The sequence below is a fragment of the Centruroides vittatus genome, unplaced genomic scaffold, assembly GCF_030686945.1.
Source record: "Centruroides vittatus isolate TY-2023 unplaced genomic scaffold, ASM3068694v2 scaffold_1015, whole genome shotgun sequence".
Taxonomy (NCBI): Eukaryota; Metazoa; Arthropoda; class Arachnida; order Scorpiones; family Buthidae; genus Centruroides; species Centruroides vittatus.
In genome coordinates this window covers 2,365,287-2,382,853 of record NW_027122666.1, presented here as the reverse complement: position 1 = coordinate 2,382,853, position 17,567 = coordinate 2,365,287, and the positions used below count along the sequence as shown (strand labels likewise).

Here is a 17,567-nt window from a genome sequence, read left to right as displayed (position 1 = left end):
CGTTTGAGACGAATTTTAAAAGAGATAGGAGAGCGAAAAAAGTGTAAATGTTTCGATAGCACTCGAAGGAGATGTCAACGGTTATAATGAGGCAAAAACAGACATGAACTTACGACCGGCACTTACTTGTGTGTTGGGAAGGATTAAGTTGTTGAAAGAAAACCTCGCGATAAGTACTACCGAAGATACAAAAAAAAAGGCACCTCTTAGATTTATATTCTCGAAGAGTAGATAAAGAAGAATTACAGTTTAGACTTGAACGTAACTCGATAAGCTTAATACCGCCAAACGAATATAAACTACGTTCATACACGTAACTTACAGTTAAAATTAACTAATTAGTTAGGCGTAACGGAGGCATTTAGAATCCGCCATGATTTTTTTTTTTCCAAAATTGATAGTCTCTCTCTCTTCCTCCACCTCTCTTTTGTTGCCCAATTTAGGGGAAGGGAAGAGCTTCGTTTATGTTTTTATTAAACATTTGAACTTGGCCAATACGTTAAAAAAGTCATTATTTTCAGGAACTGAACATTGCCGTAGACAGGTTGGTACATACGTGACCGGGATTAATTTTGAGGACAAAGCGTGACCTTGAATAATTATCTCATCGCCACGCTTGACTTATATCGCTTTACTATTCTATTTATATTCTAGAATAAATATATAGTGTGTGCGAGTTTAATTTCGCTTGGCAGAATTCAATTTACTTTATATCGAAAAGGAAGTTATATACACCTACGAATTGTCCTGTTTAAATGGTAAACAGTGTAGCTTTTAGTGTTAATTCTTTATTTGAAATTCGGATTTTTGCTTTCTTTAATTAATTTACAACGAAAATTAAAGTTATAAAGAAAATAAATTTCGACTCGAGAACACGTTCCACACAATAGGAGGCGACTATTAAAAAAAGTTAACGTTATCAAACAGGTTCTATCTCCCTTTGGGCTAGTGTTAAGAACCTTATGAAAACATTCATCTCGCGCGCAGTTGTTTTGATAAAGCTAAAACGTTTCCCGACTTTTATTTACACTCAAAACTTTATCGAAGATTTCAACAAAATCTGATTTTCTTGTTGGTGAATTGACAAGGGTAAGTATACACCATTGACAGTTCTTCCCCTTCTTATAATGATACAGCGCACAAGGCTATATAGATAGCTATTTTATACGGTAAATACGTGTATTATCATGTAACTAGGCATCTTTACTCTTGCTACGTGCGCGTAGACATATTTTAGGGTATTTAAAAGCCATACTTCTAGTAGGGTTATGCATTATGCACGACCTTGTACGACTTATTCGTGTCCGATAGTATGCATATGAGGTTTTTCTACTTAGAAGTGACTTTTTTAAGAATAATTACGTGGATCTACTTGTAAATGATCTTTAGATGTACTATATTTTAGGGTATTTTAAGAGATTATATTTGTATAAGTTACGAGAGATTTATTGTGTAGACCGTTTACTCTATAGAAGTGGTCGGTAATAAAACGTTCATACAACTCAGAATGCAGGAGGACCATCCTTGAAGGGAAGTCTAAAGGGAAGCATTTTTAACACGTAGCCTGTAAGAATCAAATGAAAGAGAGGGTAATTTATATACCCATTCATAAAAGATTTTCTTTTTTTAAATGTTATTTAAGATTCTAAAAATAAAGAAAGTTGTATTATTAGAAATTTACCCATACTATAAAAGCAAAAAACGGTATTTTACTTGACTACATTGTCGAAAAATGCACACAATTTTAGCTGAGAATCCTACTTTTACGATGATTTATGCTGCAAATCTGCTTTTATTGTAAATGAACAGCACCACCAGCAACCGAGAATAGGGACTGTAATAGGTGTCAATTGAATGTCACCTTCCAATTATTTAGGCCCAGGTAGATGGACGTATATTACTTTTCCTCTTGATAAATGGCATACCAGACTCGAGCTCACAAACTGTAAATATACTAGTTATCCCCCCATCCATTGGATACCACACATTTCGTAGGATGACCTCACTACTTGGAGAGAAATCCTCACACTGATAAGTATTAAGTTTCGTAATTGTTTGCTTATTACAACACTAATTAAAAAAAACAAAAAGAACTAAACTTTGATATTTAATACGGTGTAAATGGGATAGAGTATTAATGGAAAAATTAGTGATAATTTTAACTCATACCAACTGGAACTAAGGAAAAAAGTTATATATAAAATAAAATTGATAGCTCGATCGTAAAATAAATTTTTGTTCTTGTGGAATGTCTTCCTCGTTCGTGTACGTGATATAATTTATGATCATAATAATTATCTATCAGGCGCCATATTAGTTTCTTTTAATTCTGACCCCTCTCTAGCGTCGTGAGGTAGGCTATTAAATTTTTATTGTTTTGTTTTCAATCCGTATAAAAAAAGATTTGTCTCTAAACTCTTTAATTCTTAAATTTCGCCATATAAATAACCCTAAAAAACATTTGTGTTGATGCTTGCAACTTATAATAATGATTTATTAATATCATTTTATAAAGTTCCAAAAAATTCCTTTAGATTACTGAAGGGCAGCAAAGTGAGAAATCAGCGAATTTGTTGATTTCTCACTTACACAGCTTAACTAATCAAAAATCTTGTTGTATAATCGCTAAAAAACAGCTGAGAAATGTAAAATTTCAGATGAAGAAACTAAGAAAAAAATTCTTTATTTTTAAAGCCCAATAATTGTCCTGTAATATAAAATTTTGCTGTATATTGAGAGAATATCAACAAATTTGTCAACTCCTCCTCCTTTAAAGATAGGAACCAATAAATTTATATTATCAAAGGATGTTTTTTGAGAGCTTTAACATAAGAAAAGTAGATTACTGTTTAATCATCGTAAGTTATTTTTCCAGATAAAACTTCGTAATACAACTTCCGCAATACGAAATTCCCGTGAAACCTGATACTCCCGGGTGGGCAACTGATACAAAACTTTCTTCTCATCAAGAATATTGTCCTGCGGAAGAATTCTCTTCGCTAATTGATTGCTATTTTCCAAGAATAGTTAATTATAGTCTGATCCCATGCATAGAAACGCGCTCCCCTACACCGACAGTCGACTCTTCTACGTGAATGGCGAGAGTTGGGGTGGCCTGCACATACACTTCAGTTGCGCCCGGGGAAGTTTAGCAACAGGTCCAAGTTTGACAAAGTGTCCACTCTAACGGGGCCTGCTACATTAGGTAAGTTCACACTTTATCTTCGGTTTACTCAAACAAATTACTTTCGGTTAATTTATCACTTAAAGGGTAGAGCGAGGAGTTTTTGCCTTGTTTACGTATTCTAACAATCCCGTTTATAAGGGGCCCACTAACAAACGTTTTATACATTTTAAATTCGGTACCGAGCCAACGAATCCTCTCGATTTACTATAGCCGAAGCATAAAAAAAAACCCGCTCACCTTGTCTAAACCACTAAAAAAAGCACTCGACGGGTCTGCTACCCATATCTCGTTATCTACAGGACCATCTGGACTCCGACATAACTTGGCATTTTCGTGACACCGATTTTTGACATTTACTGATGATTCTTGCTATTTTTCCCCTCTTCAGTTATGTGTAGTCGTCCCATTAAACTTCGTGTAAAGCGTTAACGTTTGACTATTTTATTACACAAGAAAACTTTCACGGAAAACAAAACTGGTTTTCTACCTCCCGAGTTAAATTTTAATTATTAATTTCGAATCCTCTACAAAATATCGGCGGGATATAAATAAATTTATTCGCTTTTTTTCTGTAATTTTCTCGACTTCATAAATTGCTTTATAATCTGGATCCTTAACGAGTGGCGGCAGATGGCGAGTTAAGTACAGAATGGCATAATTAATCACTGAAATTTCGAAAGCCATAAACTTGGTATTTCAGAAGCCTACGAGTTTTAATACTAAATATTCCGATCAAAAAGTTTTCTATATTTAAAAATAAAAAAAAACCAGAATTTTGTAAACGTCCAGCTTAAAAATCCCGTGTTGACAATGTACTTGTTGAGGTACTGCGTGTTGAACCAGCTGTGCTTTCCTTCTTCCTCACACCTGTATACCTTTACAAGGAAAGTTTTTACTGTAAATATTCAAATACTTCTACACTTTTCTAACTTATAAATATAGTAGGAAAACGCGAGTGGAAAACAAACTTATTTATAAACATACTTTTCTATAGTTTACAACTGTTTATACTGTATCTAAGCAACCAAAATTATTATTGATTGTATTCAAAAGGTTTGCATGTATGTTTTGGGCTGTTTTCGATGACACACTCAATGTAATTTAGGTTAAAATGCGTCACACACAGCGAAATTACCCGATTATGACTTACAAAACGGGAAATGAAAGGTAAGTTTTGGCAATAAGTTAAATATCGTTTGTATGGAACCCAAGGTAGGGTTTTTCCTATTTGTTAATTGACATTTATGACGTGTGTTTGTCATCGGTATATCCCCCTCACGTACAAATCTGATTGGCTTCATTATATAGATACGTGAGGATGCTGTGCAGATATATTAATGTGTAATATCTGTAGATTATTAAGAGTGCGATATTATATTTATAGACACGTAGGGGCGAAACATCATTATTACTAACCAATACAATAACAAAAAAATTGTTTATTAAATACAGAATTCACGTATCCGGTTACACAATTTAAGAGTTTAAAACAAGATGAGAGAATCAACTCTTGTTTTTTTTATGCCTTTGTAATTAAGTAGGGAAGACTACCGTATATTACAAACTTTCGTTTTTGTAAGTGGAGATAAGATCTGGAGAGGAACAGATGAATGCCCCTTCTCAGTAATATAATACTGTTTTAGATAAGTAAATATCCCTGACGAGGTGATAAATTTTATTTTAACATCTACCCCTTACTGAGCTTTTTTTTAAAGAATTTATTAATTCATACAATTAAAAAATAACACAAATTTAACGGGGATTTCTATTTCTAATCTGGGTTACTGGACTTCTTTGGATAGAGTCATTGTTTGTTTCCCTGATCTATTCCTGGAATGCTCATCTTCCTGCTTTTTCATCAACCTCCAAATGATCTCTACTGTGTCTTCTATTGTCAACATTTCGGTTGCCAAATTAAAATAATCTCTGTTTAACCTAATCTTGTCAACCTTTTTTATTTTTAGTCGATATTTTCTTGCTTAAATTATCGCCTGGTCGCCTGTCGTACTTCAAATTAGTTATTTTTATCCGAAAAACCTCGAATTATGTAAACACTGGCGTGTTATTTCCCCTCTTGTGAAAATAACGTGGGATGTAAATGTGTTTAGTTTTATCGGATAAAAAAACGATTAGGAATGTTTACAAAAGGCGTCAAAATTACGTAACAGGGTGGTAGTGTTGCCATCTGTCGATTGGTATTCCGTCACGAGTGACTTAGGGGTGCACGGGGATGGTTTTGCGGCTTGTTCTTCTCCTCTGGGAGCATCCAATTTTCCGGAGATTACACGGTGTGGGCCATAGTCCAACGGTGGTGTCACACATCATGACGTCATTCACCTTTTTTTTGCTTCATCTGTAATTTTTTTAAACACTAATCATCTATCTGGCATGTATTGGCTCCGTCTTAACATTAATTTAGGAAACTTCATCAGTCTATATACTCTTATACAAAGCTCCGAGAAGATAACAATTATAAAAGTCTATCGCCTATATTGTGGAAGAGTGAGAGAGAGAGAGAGGCTATGAATCAGAAACTTTTTGAAAATTAATTGCCGTGCAAAGAGGACTTTATCGACACGTGGCCGTGTAAAAAGCGACAAAAGCCTTCGGAGCGGCGAGTGTCAATATTCGGAATACACTAAAAGTTGACACTGTCGAGAAGGCAGTTGTCCCTTGGCACAGCAGATGATGTTTACTTAAGCGATTAGGTAGGTAGGTGCACCGTTGGTGGCCTGCTGATGATGATCCCACCATTCACTACTTCCCAACTCCCGATGGACACCAAAAAATACTGAAAAACCAATTTTAATGGAGATTAAACGGAGAGTGTTGATGAGTTACACCTTATTTAGATTCAAAGAGGGTGGAAGAAAGAGCGTTACCGCGTAACCCCTATTTACTTCTTAAAGTCGAAACAATGCATTTGGAAAATTACTAAACCACCGAAAATTCTCATTTATCAAATTATCCAGATAAGAACCACATCTATGTAGGGGTTTGTGCAGCCGAAACGTTACAACACGGAACTTCAATCTGTATGATGAAATGAAGAGAAGAGGGAACAATATTTACTCCCACAGATTGGTTTAATCTGGAATATAAATCAAGAAGCTGTCAGGCTACTCAAATAATTTCCTTTCTCTACAACAGTTTTCCTCCCAAACAATCAGCTAATCGCACTAATCCATATTTATGATTTTCCATCGGCTGATAACTCGGAAAATTTTCAGAATTCACCTTCTTTTTTTCAGAATGTAATAATTTAAAATTGTGCATCTCTTTAGCGTATTTTATATCGTGTTTCGCACCATTACGACTCGATCAATTGTCTTTTAATTCTCTTTTATTACTGCTTCACAAAGATTTCCCGGAAAGTATCGTTGAAGATTGGCGATAACCTATCTTCTTTGGTGAAGATGACAAGGCAAGATGGCATAACAAATAATGGCCCGGTGGGGAGGACAAAAAAAAAAAGCCTAAATGGGACCTTTACTTGTCCCGAACTACACCGATAACGCTTTTTACTAAGGCATTGAAGGTAAACTAATATTTTCCAAATTTACGTGCTTCCTACAAGATTACGAAGCTTATACTTATCCATTAATAAATGGCGAATGGTTTATTGTAAAAGTGGTCATTTATTAGATTTTACAACGTTGGATCTCTTTGTATCTCCTATTCGACGCGTGTATATATCTCGCATTACTTTCAGACTCAGTATAACTTTGCAGAAATAATGCTTATTTTAAATATTAAGAATATAACATCCATCATTAATAAACGCTGTGTAGTTTATCACAAAACCGCTCATTTGTCAAATGGAATCTCCATTGTAGCGAATGTTTAACCTGTATCGTCCTACTCCTCATATCTTTAGTTCTAACCATTTAAAGATCAAAGAAAGTAAAGAATAATGTTTATTTTTGATGTTAAAAGTAAACAATTTGTTATTAATGAATGTGATAAAAAAGTACTTTGATAAATTTTTTAGACGGCTGAATATTATAGCCATTCTTGAACCTATACGTTTTCTATCGTGGCATGTAAACACGTCACAATCTTAGTTATATGGCGCCCACAATAGAGAGAAACCTTAAAAGATAACGCGTATTTCTACTTCCAACCTATCGTTACTTGTTACCAAGGTGTGCGAATGGAATCCTCCATCTGACAAATTGCATTGTATAGTTTTGCTATGAATCACAGGATGTTGCCTTGGAAACAAGAAAGTTCCTAATAAAATGTCCGCTTTATTAGATGAGCGGAGAAAATACTTTTGCGGATGAATGCCTCGGGCTATTGTCGCCTACAATCTTCATTTGACAGGTGACGCAACTGATTTTCTCCCAATTATAAACCCATAAAAAACTAGGGTCTTTATTTAGACCAACGAAAACCAATTTGAAAAGTTTAGCATTTCTAAACAAGAGGCCCTTCTTAGGTACAAAAAAGGAAATCTATAGAAAACTATCAGCTCTGAATCATAGGGGAGGATATCGATATCGGAACAGGAAATTACTTCCTATGTTTTATCAAGTCTACACAGTTAAATGACCTCCCGGAGTATGCTAACATTACACCCACTGTGGTGAAAAATAGCACCCAGGGACCCAACAACAATAGCAATCGAATTAAAAAAAAGAAAAAAATAGTGAAGCATCTTAAAAGCGTTGTATACCCTCAAATGGTCTGAATTCCTATCATTGTGCACGAGGCCTTTAAGAAAAAAAGAATAAAAAAGTCCTAGACAGCAGATGTGACTGATGTAGTGACTGGAACCTTCTAGTGACTGTGATAGATGGTACTTGCATGTGTCACTCTCAGTAAAGTTGATCCTCGGTGAATCCCTTGTTGGGGTGGAAGCTCCCCAATTCTGCAGCAATGACTCTAGTCAAATATGACACTTAATGACACAAGTAGAATAAATTATTCATAGTTTCATATTTGTCATCATTAACCCACGCTTTTTATCGCGTTAAGATGGTGTATTATAATCAGCCATTTTCCACCATTCATTAATCATGTGTCAGTCCTTCGATAATTTTAATGATGTAAAGTTAACCGAGAGGAATAAAAGTAAATGCTGATAAATCGAATATTGATCCTACGAATTGTCACCTGGATCTGAACAAAGAACAGGTGGATGGGGGTCTAGGTGACAGTCCAATAAAGAAGTTTATTTAAAATACTTCTGCTATTGTCGCTTGAAGGAGGGCTTAATGGAATTTAAAGACATCTGCCATCGTACTATTGTTCGTTGATAGCTGCGAAGCCTCTTCCTCCTTCCAGGCGAGATGGGAGAGTTTTTCTTTTTACAACACGAGGCTGATATATGAAAAATGGTATTGTAATAATTTATTAACGAAGGAAGGATGCACCGAACTACAATAGCCCATTCAAGTTTAGTATATCGTCCCGTTTCATGTTGCTTGCTATAAGTCTCAATGTCGTTCGCAAGAAAACATCATACAATCCTTTCATTGAAAAATTTCCTCTTCGGTCCTTTAACTGACCAGGTGGCCCGCATCTGCGAAAATTTTCCAGAATAAATTTTATTTATTTAAATAAGAAAAGTTGGATATAATATTCTTCTTCTTTTTTTTTTCTATGAGGAATATCCCGGAAACACGCGACTAGCGTTTCAATTAAAGGCGCTTCTTAAAATAGTAACTTATAGTAAACTAAGATGGATCTAAATACTAAATGATAGGCCCTAACAACAGCTGCAAAAAAGTACCCTTAACCTCTTCCGAGGGCCAAGGACGTTAGACTCATATAAGTGAATGGGAAAATGATAATTTGTTGACCTTGACACAAAAGAAGTACCATTTTTACATGTTATGAGTTGATTACTGATTAGAAAAGAATAACATAACGAGGAAGAAAGCACGAAACTGCAGGTAGAAACATAAGTTTTCTAGCAAAACAGTGAAAAAATTACAGCAATTGAAGAGATCATCAACCGTCTGTCTTAACTATGTTTTTCTGTCTGAAGTCGTTAGGGGCACCACTTCTTCCGGACATAAACTATTTCATCTTGACATATTTTGAGTGTCTAGATAGCTTCTTTTGATTAAGGACATTAACAAAACATACAGAATCAGTTAAATAATTATATCTCTAGAAAAAATTTTCATTTCTTTCATAGTTTCATTTTGTACAGCGCTATCTTTACTGACTCAGCAAAACTGTAGTTGCACCATCCAGGATTTATCTTCTTGGCTCTCGATTCACAATAGACGCTACTTAGCTTCTGGAAAGATGGCGATTATTTAGAGTTGAAGTAGACTCTTTAACTTTTGGCTTAATCGAATTTTTGTTGCTTTTTCTCTTCAACTGGCTCGGATTTGTTTTCTAGTCATAGCAAACGGATTTTTATATAGGTTTTAAGAGATTTTATGCGTCTTAAAGTCGAATTATTGGGTAAGGCTTTGTAAGCTTTGTTCTAATGAAAATCATATTGAACTTTTTAGTACTTTTAACGATTTATTGACTCTAACAAAGCGTAAAATCGAATTTAATTCAATATTGTGATTGGTTATTTAAGATTTTCTGCACGTAGAAATTCAATTTTGTATACCTTTATAAGCCTATTTTATTGCATCTCTTGTGGAATTTTTACATTAAAGTGTAGATATTTAACTTTTACTTTTCTGGATACCGTTCAAAATTCTGTGGAAAAATAAGATTATTATTAATATTATTCTTACAGAAACGCAGAAAAATATTCAAGCAATATTTTATAGTTATGTATTCAAAGTAAATCACGATACAAAACTTTTAGTTTGTGGTTCTTTTTCCTTAGCATTATAACTGGAAATAACAAAACGTCTTAATATTCGCCACGTGTAGTGAGAGAGATTGGTCTCTTTTCCTCAGTTGAAACACAATCTCTTTCTCTCCATTGAATATGTCAAGTAAATTCTCATCACGAACTCAAATGTCAAACCTCGGTTTTATACTTAATGGAGCTAGGAACCAGTCAGCACTGTAACACCCACTAATGCTACAATCGTGATTCTTCCCCGAGATATAGAGATAAAAAAAAATTACCACCCACTCGCCTTAATTGCCTGATTAGATGAGATGTTCAATAAAGAACCAAGGGGAAAAAAAGAAGAAAAAAGTGTCATGATCTAAATTAGATATTTACAACGTTCAAGCTTTTATTTCCCCAAAGAAAATCTCTCTAGATATAGAAGAATATGACAATAAATCTGGCAATAGATGAAACGTCAAAAATTCTTTTGGAAGAGAAGCGAAATTCTAGTCAAAAACGTGATGGAACCGATATATTTTTTCTCTTATAAATCTGTATTGATATTGTCCTAAAGTAAATCTTATCATTTTAGAAAATGTTACTTTCTTTCTCGATGTTTAAATAATCCAACAAAAATAAGGTTGGACTCTAGGGAACGGACGAGATCCCACAATTTTATCCTGGATCCTAATGCCTCTACCCACTTTGGTTTCCTTTATCTTAAATGAGAAAGTCCAAAAAATGTGATCCAAACTGAATGTAAGTTAACCTAAAAGAAAAATAAAATGAATTTTTTAAAATATTTCCCGCTCTACGTAAGTGTTTTATGAAAGTTTCATAATAGATTTCATTGAATACATTAATTTTTAGAAATTAATTCAAGTTAGAAGCTGGGCATTCTATGAGCGGGGATAATTATATCTTAAAAAAGAGAGAATACACAGCCCATTACACCCTTAATAGGATTTACTTGCTGTCAAAGATAAATTGATTTAAAAATTATCCAGGGCTATGAATAAATCAATAGAAGCCCTTAAAGTGTCGCGTAAAATAGCACTTTCCTATTTCTAGCCGATGGAATTTCCACTTTTTCTATGGCGTAATTAGAACAAAGTTTTAAAAAAGTCTTAGTTTATTCTATAAAATTAAAATTGGAATTTATTTAAATATGTTCTAATGTTTATTTGTTTGTTAAAACTGAGATTTATATTAAACAATATTTAAAAAATAGCGAGAAAAATGGCTCGTCATCAACGATGGTAACGCAGTTTTTCTTGTTTTTTTTTATTTATTGAAAATTAACTAAAATAATAATAACAGTAATTTAATTTAGCATATTTATTAATGAAAGTAGTAAGATTATATTTTTATTCGATAGGAAAGAAATTATTAAAAAAAAAAAAAAAACGTTTAACTTCCGTTTCTTATCGCCATTCGCTTAGCGATAAACGGGAGCTTTGTGTAGTCAGCATATTTCATCAATGCACCTCTTACGATAACTATTTAGAAACCCAATAGAGAAATATGAACCTCTTTGATCTCTGTTGTAAGTGGGAAAGTTAAATTTTCATAATTAAAATGAGTCAAATTGATGATTTGGCAATGAATTGCCGAGAAATTTTAAATGTAACGCGCAATACCTGTTGTTGTAAGACCGAAAAAAAATCTTAAACTGTATGAGATAGGCATAGTTACACTTTCTTCTAGAGGTCAGTGACAGTGTCTACAGAATAAACCCCCAATTAAAGCACCACGCCAAGAGAATAAGAAAATTACGAGGGTCGAAAGGAAGAAATAAAAAAAAGAAGGCTAAAAAACTTCTACGTAATCGACTATAGCGCTGCCTGTTAGAAATTATTTTCGAAACAATTTTTTTTTTAAAGTTGTAGTAAAATTAATTCATTTAACGAGAATTTTAGCAATTTTATAATTTTTAAAACTGTTTTACAGGAGATCAGGATGGCTACTCTGGTGCCACGTGATTCTAGTGATCCGGCAGTAGCGAGTTACGGCGACAATATACCCGAATCTCGAAGCCAAGAGCCTTTAGTATGCACCATTTCAACAGAAAGTATGCAGTCGGCCGGTGGTTCTTCGGCAGTAACAGAAACTATTAGCAATCGGGACGAGTCTAACAGCGAAGACGATGGTGGAACTTGTGGATGGGGATTCTTGAGACCCAAATGCATCCAACGCTTCCGCACTCCACGCTGGGTTCTGTTTTGGCTGTGCTGGGCGGGCGCCCTACAGGGGCTGATAGTTAACGGATTCATAAACGTAGTCATAACTACTATCGAGAGACGTTACGAATTAAAAAGTACCGAAACTGGACTAATCGCTGGTTGTTACGATATTGCTTCGTTTTTATGTCTAGTTCCGGTTAGTTATTTGGGTGGATCTCGAAGTAAACCTCTTTTCGTGGGTATTGGTGTACTAGTTTTAGCCATAGGTTCTTTTGTATTTACTTTGCCGCATTTCATAGCGGGACAGTACTCTTTTAGTCAAGAGCAAGAATTTTTATGTGGTGGTGGACACAACGTGGACTGTAAAAACGTGGTGGGATCCACTCTATCTAACTATAAATACATTTTCTTTCTGGGTCAGTTACTACACGGGGCAGGAGCTTCCCCATTTTACACACTAGGATGTACTTATCTCGACGAAAACGTTCCTACGAAGATGTCATCTGTATATATAGGTAAGATCATTTGTATTTATATATTGATAATTCGTTATTAAATTGAAAGTAAGCTTCATGTAAAACAGCTTAGTTGCTGAAATACTTTACCTGTTACAGTCGATATTTGTAGCCTCTAGTGTATAATAAACAGTGCAAGTTACAGCTTAGTTTCAAAGATTTATTGCGCTTGTAATAAAATAAAAAATAATTAAGTAAAACAATTACTATAAACGATTCTAATTTAGTCAATATTAAATGTAAAACTGGCGTACGGACAAAAAAACCTCTGTAAGGTGTCTGAACTGCTAAAAAACTCTTCTTTGTGAAACGTAGGTAATAGATTTTGACGCGTATGTTTTAGAAAGTTAATCTATTTATTGGACAAATTCAGGTAAATAATTTTATCAGACAAGAGGTAAGTGGGAGAGTGCAAGACAATGGAAACGTCCGCCTCCTGTCAAACTCAGTCTCTATCATCTTTACACATAAAAAACACTTCGCAAACCCTCACCGTTAAAAAAAGCTAACACCAAGTTACAACAAAGAAACATAAGGATGGTAAATTATCTTTTTTTTTGCTTTCTTCTGACTAGCACTTTGTCATAATTATTCTGAGTACATTAATTTGAGTCACTTAACCACAAGGCTCAATAGTTTTGTGTTATGCAATGAACATGTAAACTCACACTTCTATTACGAGGAACGTAATTGTAACGATTATTTAATTGATGGATGATAGGCACGCTAATTACTTAGATGAATGAAAATTCGGAACTGGGCAAAGGTCAATGTTAACGACGACAAAAGTTTAATCGTTAAGGAATGCTATAAAAGCAAGCTTAGATATTTTCATAGGATAAATACTAATTGTTAAAACGTGCTTTAAATTAGATTTAAGTGCCTATTACTTTGGATATGTTGCCAAGAAAAATTTTGATGGCTTTTTTGCTCTAGATTGAATACTAAACATGAATTTTTGTCTATTTGAAGTTGCCGTTTTAATTATTTGTACACAACAGACAAAAAAAAAATTAATTTAATCCTGTTTAAGATCACAAACACGTTTCTGCTTTAATAAAATATATAAGATGTATATATATATATGTGTGTGTGTGTGTTATTTAAGAAGTATGAGAGTTAAGAAAGTTAAAAATATGAAGGTACACCTCCCAAGAGAAAATTCGTTTTTTTTGTTTTGTTTTTTGTATCTTATAAGCAAAGTACATTTGAATTCTAAATATCCAGAAGTGAGGAGAATCGGTGCAGTTGTCCTTTAGAAGATAAATTGAGTGCCAAGGGATTTTAGACGTAGATGAATGGATGGGATGCGGGGCGTTGATTTGTTGTGGGAGTGTTGATATAAGAACACTGACAAGTTCCTGCTGTACGTAACCCGCTAGCATTTCCATAATTCCTATACGTGTAAACGTGTATTATACAATTTTCCAGTGTAGAATTTTCCTTGTAAATTTATATTCAACCGGGTTTGCGATGTACAACATGTCAATTCTGTGAGAGAGAGAGAGTTTTAGCGCTACACAGCTGTATACATGTCACGTGTTTTACTCAATGACAGATTGCAGACTTATTCTTCATCCCCTTCCCCTCTTAACAGCAACAGAAAAACCAACTTCAATTACTTTTGTTGAACATATACACTTTCAGGGATGTTAGTCAACTGAATTTACTTTCCATTTCAATTTTATTCACCTTCTGCTATAGATTAACATCATCAATGGGATGTTTGGAGAAGGTTGAAAGTTTAAGATGCATACAAATGAAGATAGAAAGAGTTAAGAGATTGTCAAGTCTATTGAAGTGAGGAAGTGATGGATGACTTTTCATTCAGTTTCTTTATTGAAGATGCTTCAACAATCATTTAAAAAAAAAAAAGAAAAATAGTTTTGTGAAGAAAATTAAGCGTGTTTTCATTTTCAAGCTTGAGAGAAAAACTGTTAATAATTATTCTGAAATTTAATGATATTTATTTTCCTTTACTGAACCAATATTAATTAATCTAATTTAATATAATTTTTTTTTGAAAATAAATAATTTTATTAATTTTTCTAAGCACTGTGATAATTTATTACTTTAAAAATCTTTCAGTATTTGTGGAAAGCTTCATTTGATATTTAAATTAATAGTGAAACACAAACAATTTAATGAATCAGCAGGCACTGTTTAATCACCTCCATCTCCTATATCTCATCTTGAAGGAGAAAAGTCTCCTCTTACTAATTGTTACTGTAATATAACATTATATAATTGATCACTTAAGTTAATTAATGTATTAAATCTTTAATTAATTAAAGTTACTTCTTAATTAGTTAAATTTAATAATTGGTAATGAAAATGTTTTTCATTTCTCATAATTAACTTTCATTTATCCAACTCTGTTTAAAAACTTAATTTATCAAAAATAATTTACAGGTATTTATTATACAATGGCGATACTTGGACCAGCAATTGGATATTTATTAGGGGGACAGCTATTAAAATTTTATACAGATATCAATGTTGACCCTGAAGAGTAAGTATTGCAGCTAGGAAATTAGATATTTTTTTGCATTATTTTAATAAAAATATCAATGGTGTTCGTAATTGAAATATATAAAACTGGATAATGTAAGAATTGAATGTACAAAAACAGCTAAAGAACCATATGGCTCTTAAACTGTATCTGCCTAGTCTCATTACTCAAACACGGAATCTGTAAATAAAATAATTTTTATTTTTAGTAATTTTACAAGAATTTTTCTAATATTAGTTGACATTTTTTTTATTGTACATAAAAATTTAGAAATAAACGTAGATAATAATAAACCACATCAAAAAATACGTATGTTTTTGATATGGTTTATTATTATAATACATAATTTGAAATCTATATGCAAAATTAATGTAATTTTGAAAGTAATTAAGCTAATTTTTTTATAAATCCACTTTTATTTTGAAAAAATAAAATAACATTTATATTTTAGATTGGGATTAACACCTTCAAGCAGTGTCTGGGTGGGAGCTTGGTGGATAGGATTTTTGTTTTCAGCAGCGTTTGGAATACTTATTGCAATTCCCATCTGTTCTTTTCCAAAAGTTTTACCAGGTAAACAGCCTTATAAAAATTATATAGTGTAGTTACATGATGAAATTTTCCATTTCAAAAAGTGCCTAGCTATTTCTTGAAAGTCCTAGCATATCCCGTAGTAGACATTTGTTTCGGAATCTGTCTAGTTTCTGCGAGTTCTTTAAATGCTAACCTGGTTTCAGCATCTGTCTAATGAAACTAAGCATTTCGTATAATGTCAATCGCAGTGGCAGTCATAGCTACGTAATATGGGGGTGTTGTCGCAACAGGGCGAGAGACACATAGCCCTAATAAGATCGTTTCGATTTTGTATAATGTTTTGATCAGCGCTGGTGCCTCTGATCTAATGGCTTAGCATAGAGCCTAAAACAAACAGCTGAATATATGTATACTTTAACATGCAGATTCTCGGATACCTGTCCTCAATGATAATTTTACATATTTTGTGTTTTCGTTTTTTTCTTAGCTCTTTTTGCCGTGTGGGCGCTAAGAGGAGCATTTTTCCATACTTATCGTGGGTTCGGTCGAACGCGTAATGGAGCGGCTGGATGGGAAGAGACGAGGCTTGACGTATCCGGACTATCATCCATAAAGAATTTCTGGCATTGCTCACTCAGATTTGATTCCGGCTCTGCCCCAAAGCGGTAGGCTGACACTTTAATCGCCAGGGCCATCAGATCATCTCACTTCCTATATACTCAATCTGTGTAGTACAGCGCTGCAAGCGTTAGAAAACAAAATTACGTTGCATTTCGAAACTTTTTCGCTGAATGTAAAATAGTAATTTTAAGTTACTTATGTATTTTATTTCATTTCTATTTTACAGTCATCAAATTCTTAAATTCAAAATATTATTACGTCTACAAAAAAGTTAATTAATATTCATTAAAATTATTTGTTGTAATTCACAGATATTTATTAAAACGGTATTTTAATTGAGTTCACATTCGTTAAAACACACAGAAGTGAGGAAATATTCAGCTGTTCTGTTTTGCGCCAAATGCTAATAAGCTGTTAGATTGACATTGCACGAAATGCTTAGTTGTGTTAGAGAGATGTTGAATTAGACACTTGTTTTAACATCTGCAAAAACTAGGTTAACATTTCAAGAACCAACCAGAAACTCTAGAAATATTCTGAAACAAATGTCAGACTGTGCTAACGCTTCATGAAATTGCAAAATTTTAGCACGTGGCTACTACAAATATAAAGTTTTATATATAATTATTTAAAATGAATATCACCTAATTTATAATGCATATTGCATAATGTATACATAACACTTAAATTCTTAATTTTTAAAATTATGAATCATACTATGAACTTTAATTTTAAAAGTTAATAAATACCTTGATAAAAATAAATATAATATACTATTTTAAAATAAATTTTTAAGTTTTTTAAGTTTAAAAAAAATGAATTGTCTTTTAGTTTGAATATCTTCAAAAATTCATATTATCTATAATAATATGAATTTATAATATTATCTATAAAAAGTCAAAATAAATGTTAATTAAATAACAAAAACTAAATGAAACAAGTTAATTGTTTAAATATAGTTTTTACCATGTGTAGTTGTTTCATATAAGCTTAACTATTTAGATTTAATATTTATTCATTTGGATTAGAAAGAAAAAATTAAAACAAAAAGTACTGTTTTTGTTTAATTTGCATTTTGGATAGGATTTTCAAATGAATAAGCAAGCTTAAGGGTATCAATATCATATTACTCTTTTCTTATTGGATTCTGAAGATTTTAATTGAAGTTCAAAATAATTGGATATAAACAAAAGCAATATAGTATTAAAGCTAATTAATTTTCAAAAGATTAAGCAAGAAATTAATTACTTGATGA

At 33.0% G+C, this 17,567-nt stretch overlaps 1 protein-coding gene and 1 long non-coding RNA gene across 3 annotated transcripts in view; one reads left to right on the top strand and one right to left on the bottom strand.

The window, feature by feature from the left end:
* Positions 1-2,966: 2,966 nt before the first annotated feature.
* The window catches only part of Oatp26F (Organic anion transporting polypeptide 26F), a 51,274-nt gene continuing 36,673 nt past the window's right edge, over positions 2,967-17,567 (top strand). The window contains exons 1-4 of the mRNA XM_067283918.1: positions 2,967-3,205; positions 11,898-12,645; positions 15,058-15,157; positions 15,609-15,730. Coding sequence (XP_067140019.1) covers positions 11,907-12,645; positions 15,058-15,157; positions 15,609-15,730 — 961 coding nt within the window. The 5' untranslated portion in view covers positions 2,967-3,205; positions 11,898-11,906. The remainder of the gene's footprint in view (positions 3,206-11,897; positions 12,646-15,057; positions 15,158-15,608; positions 15,731-17,567) is intronic.
* LOC136986401 (uncharacterized) lies at positions 9,089-11,059 on the bottom strand. 2 transcript variants are annotated; one of them, XR_010882473.1, is made up of 3 exons: positions 10,806-11,059; positions 9,966-10,716; positions 9,089-9,859 (listed from the first exon to the last, which is right to left on the bottom strand). It is a non-coding gene; the product is annotated as an uncharacterized lncRNA (long non-coding RNA). The 2 variants fall into 2 exon arrangements; XR_010882472.1 differs by having other exon boundaries at positions 9,966-11,059.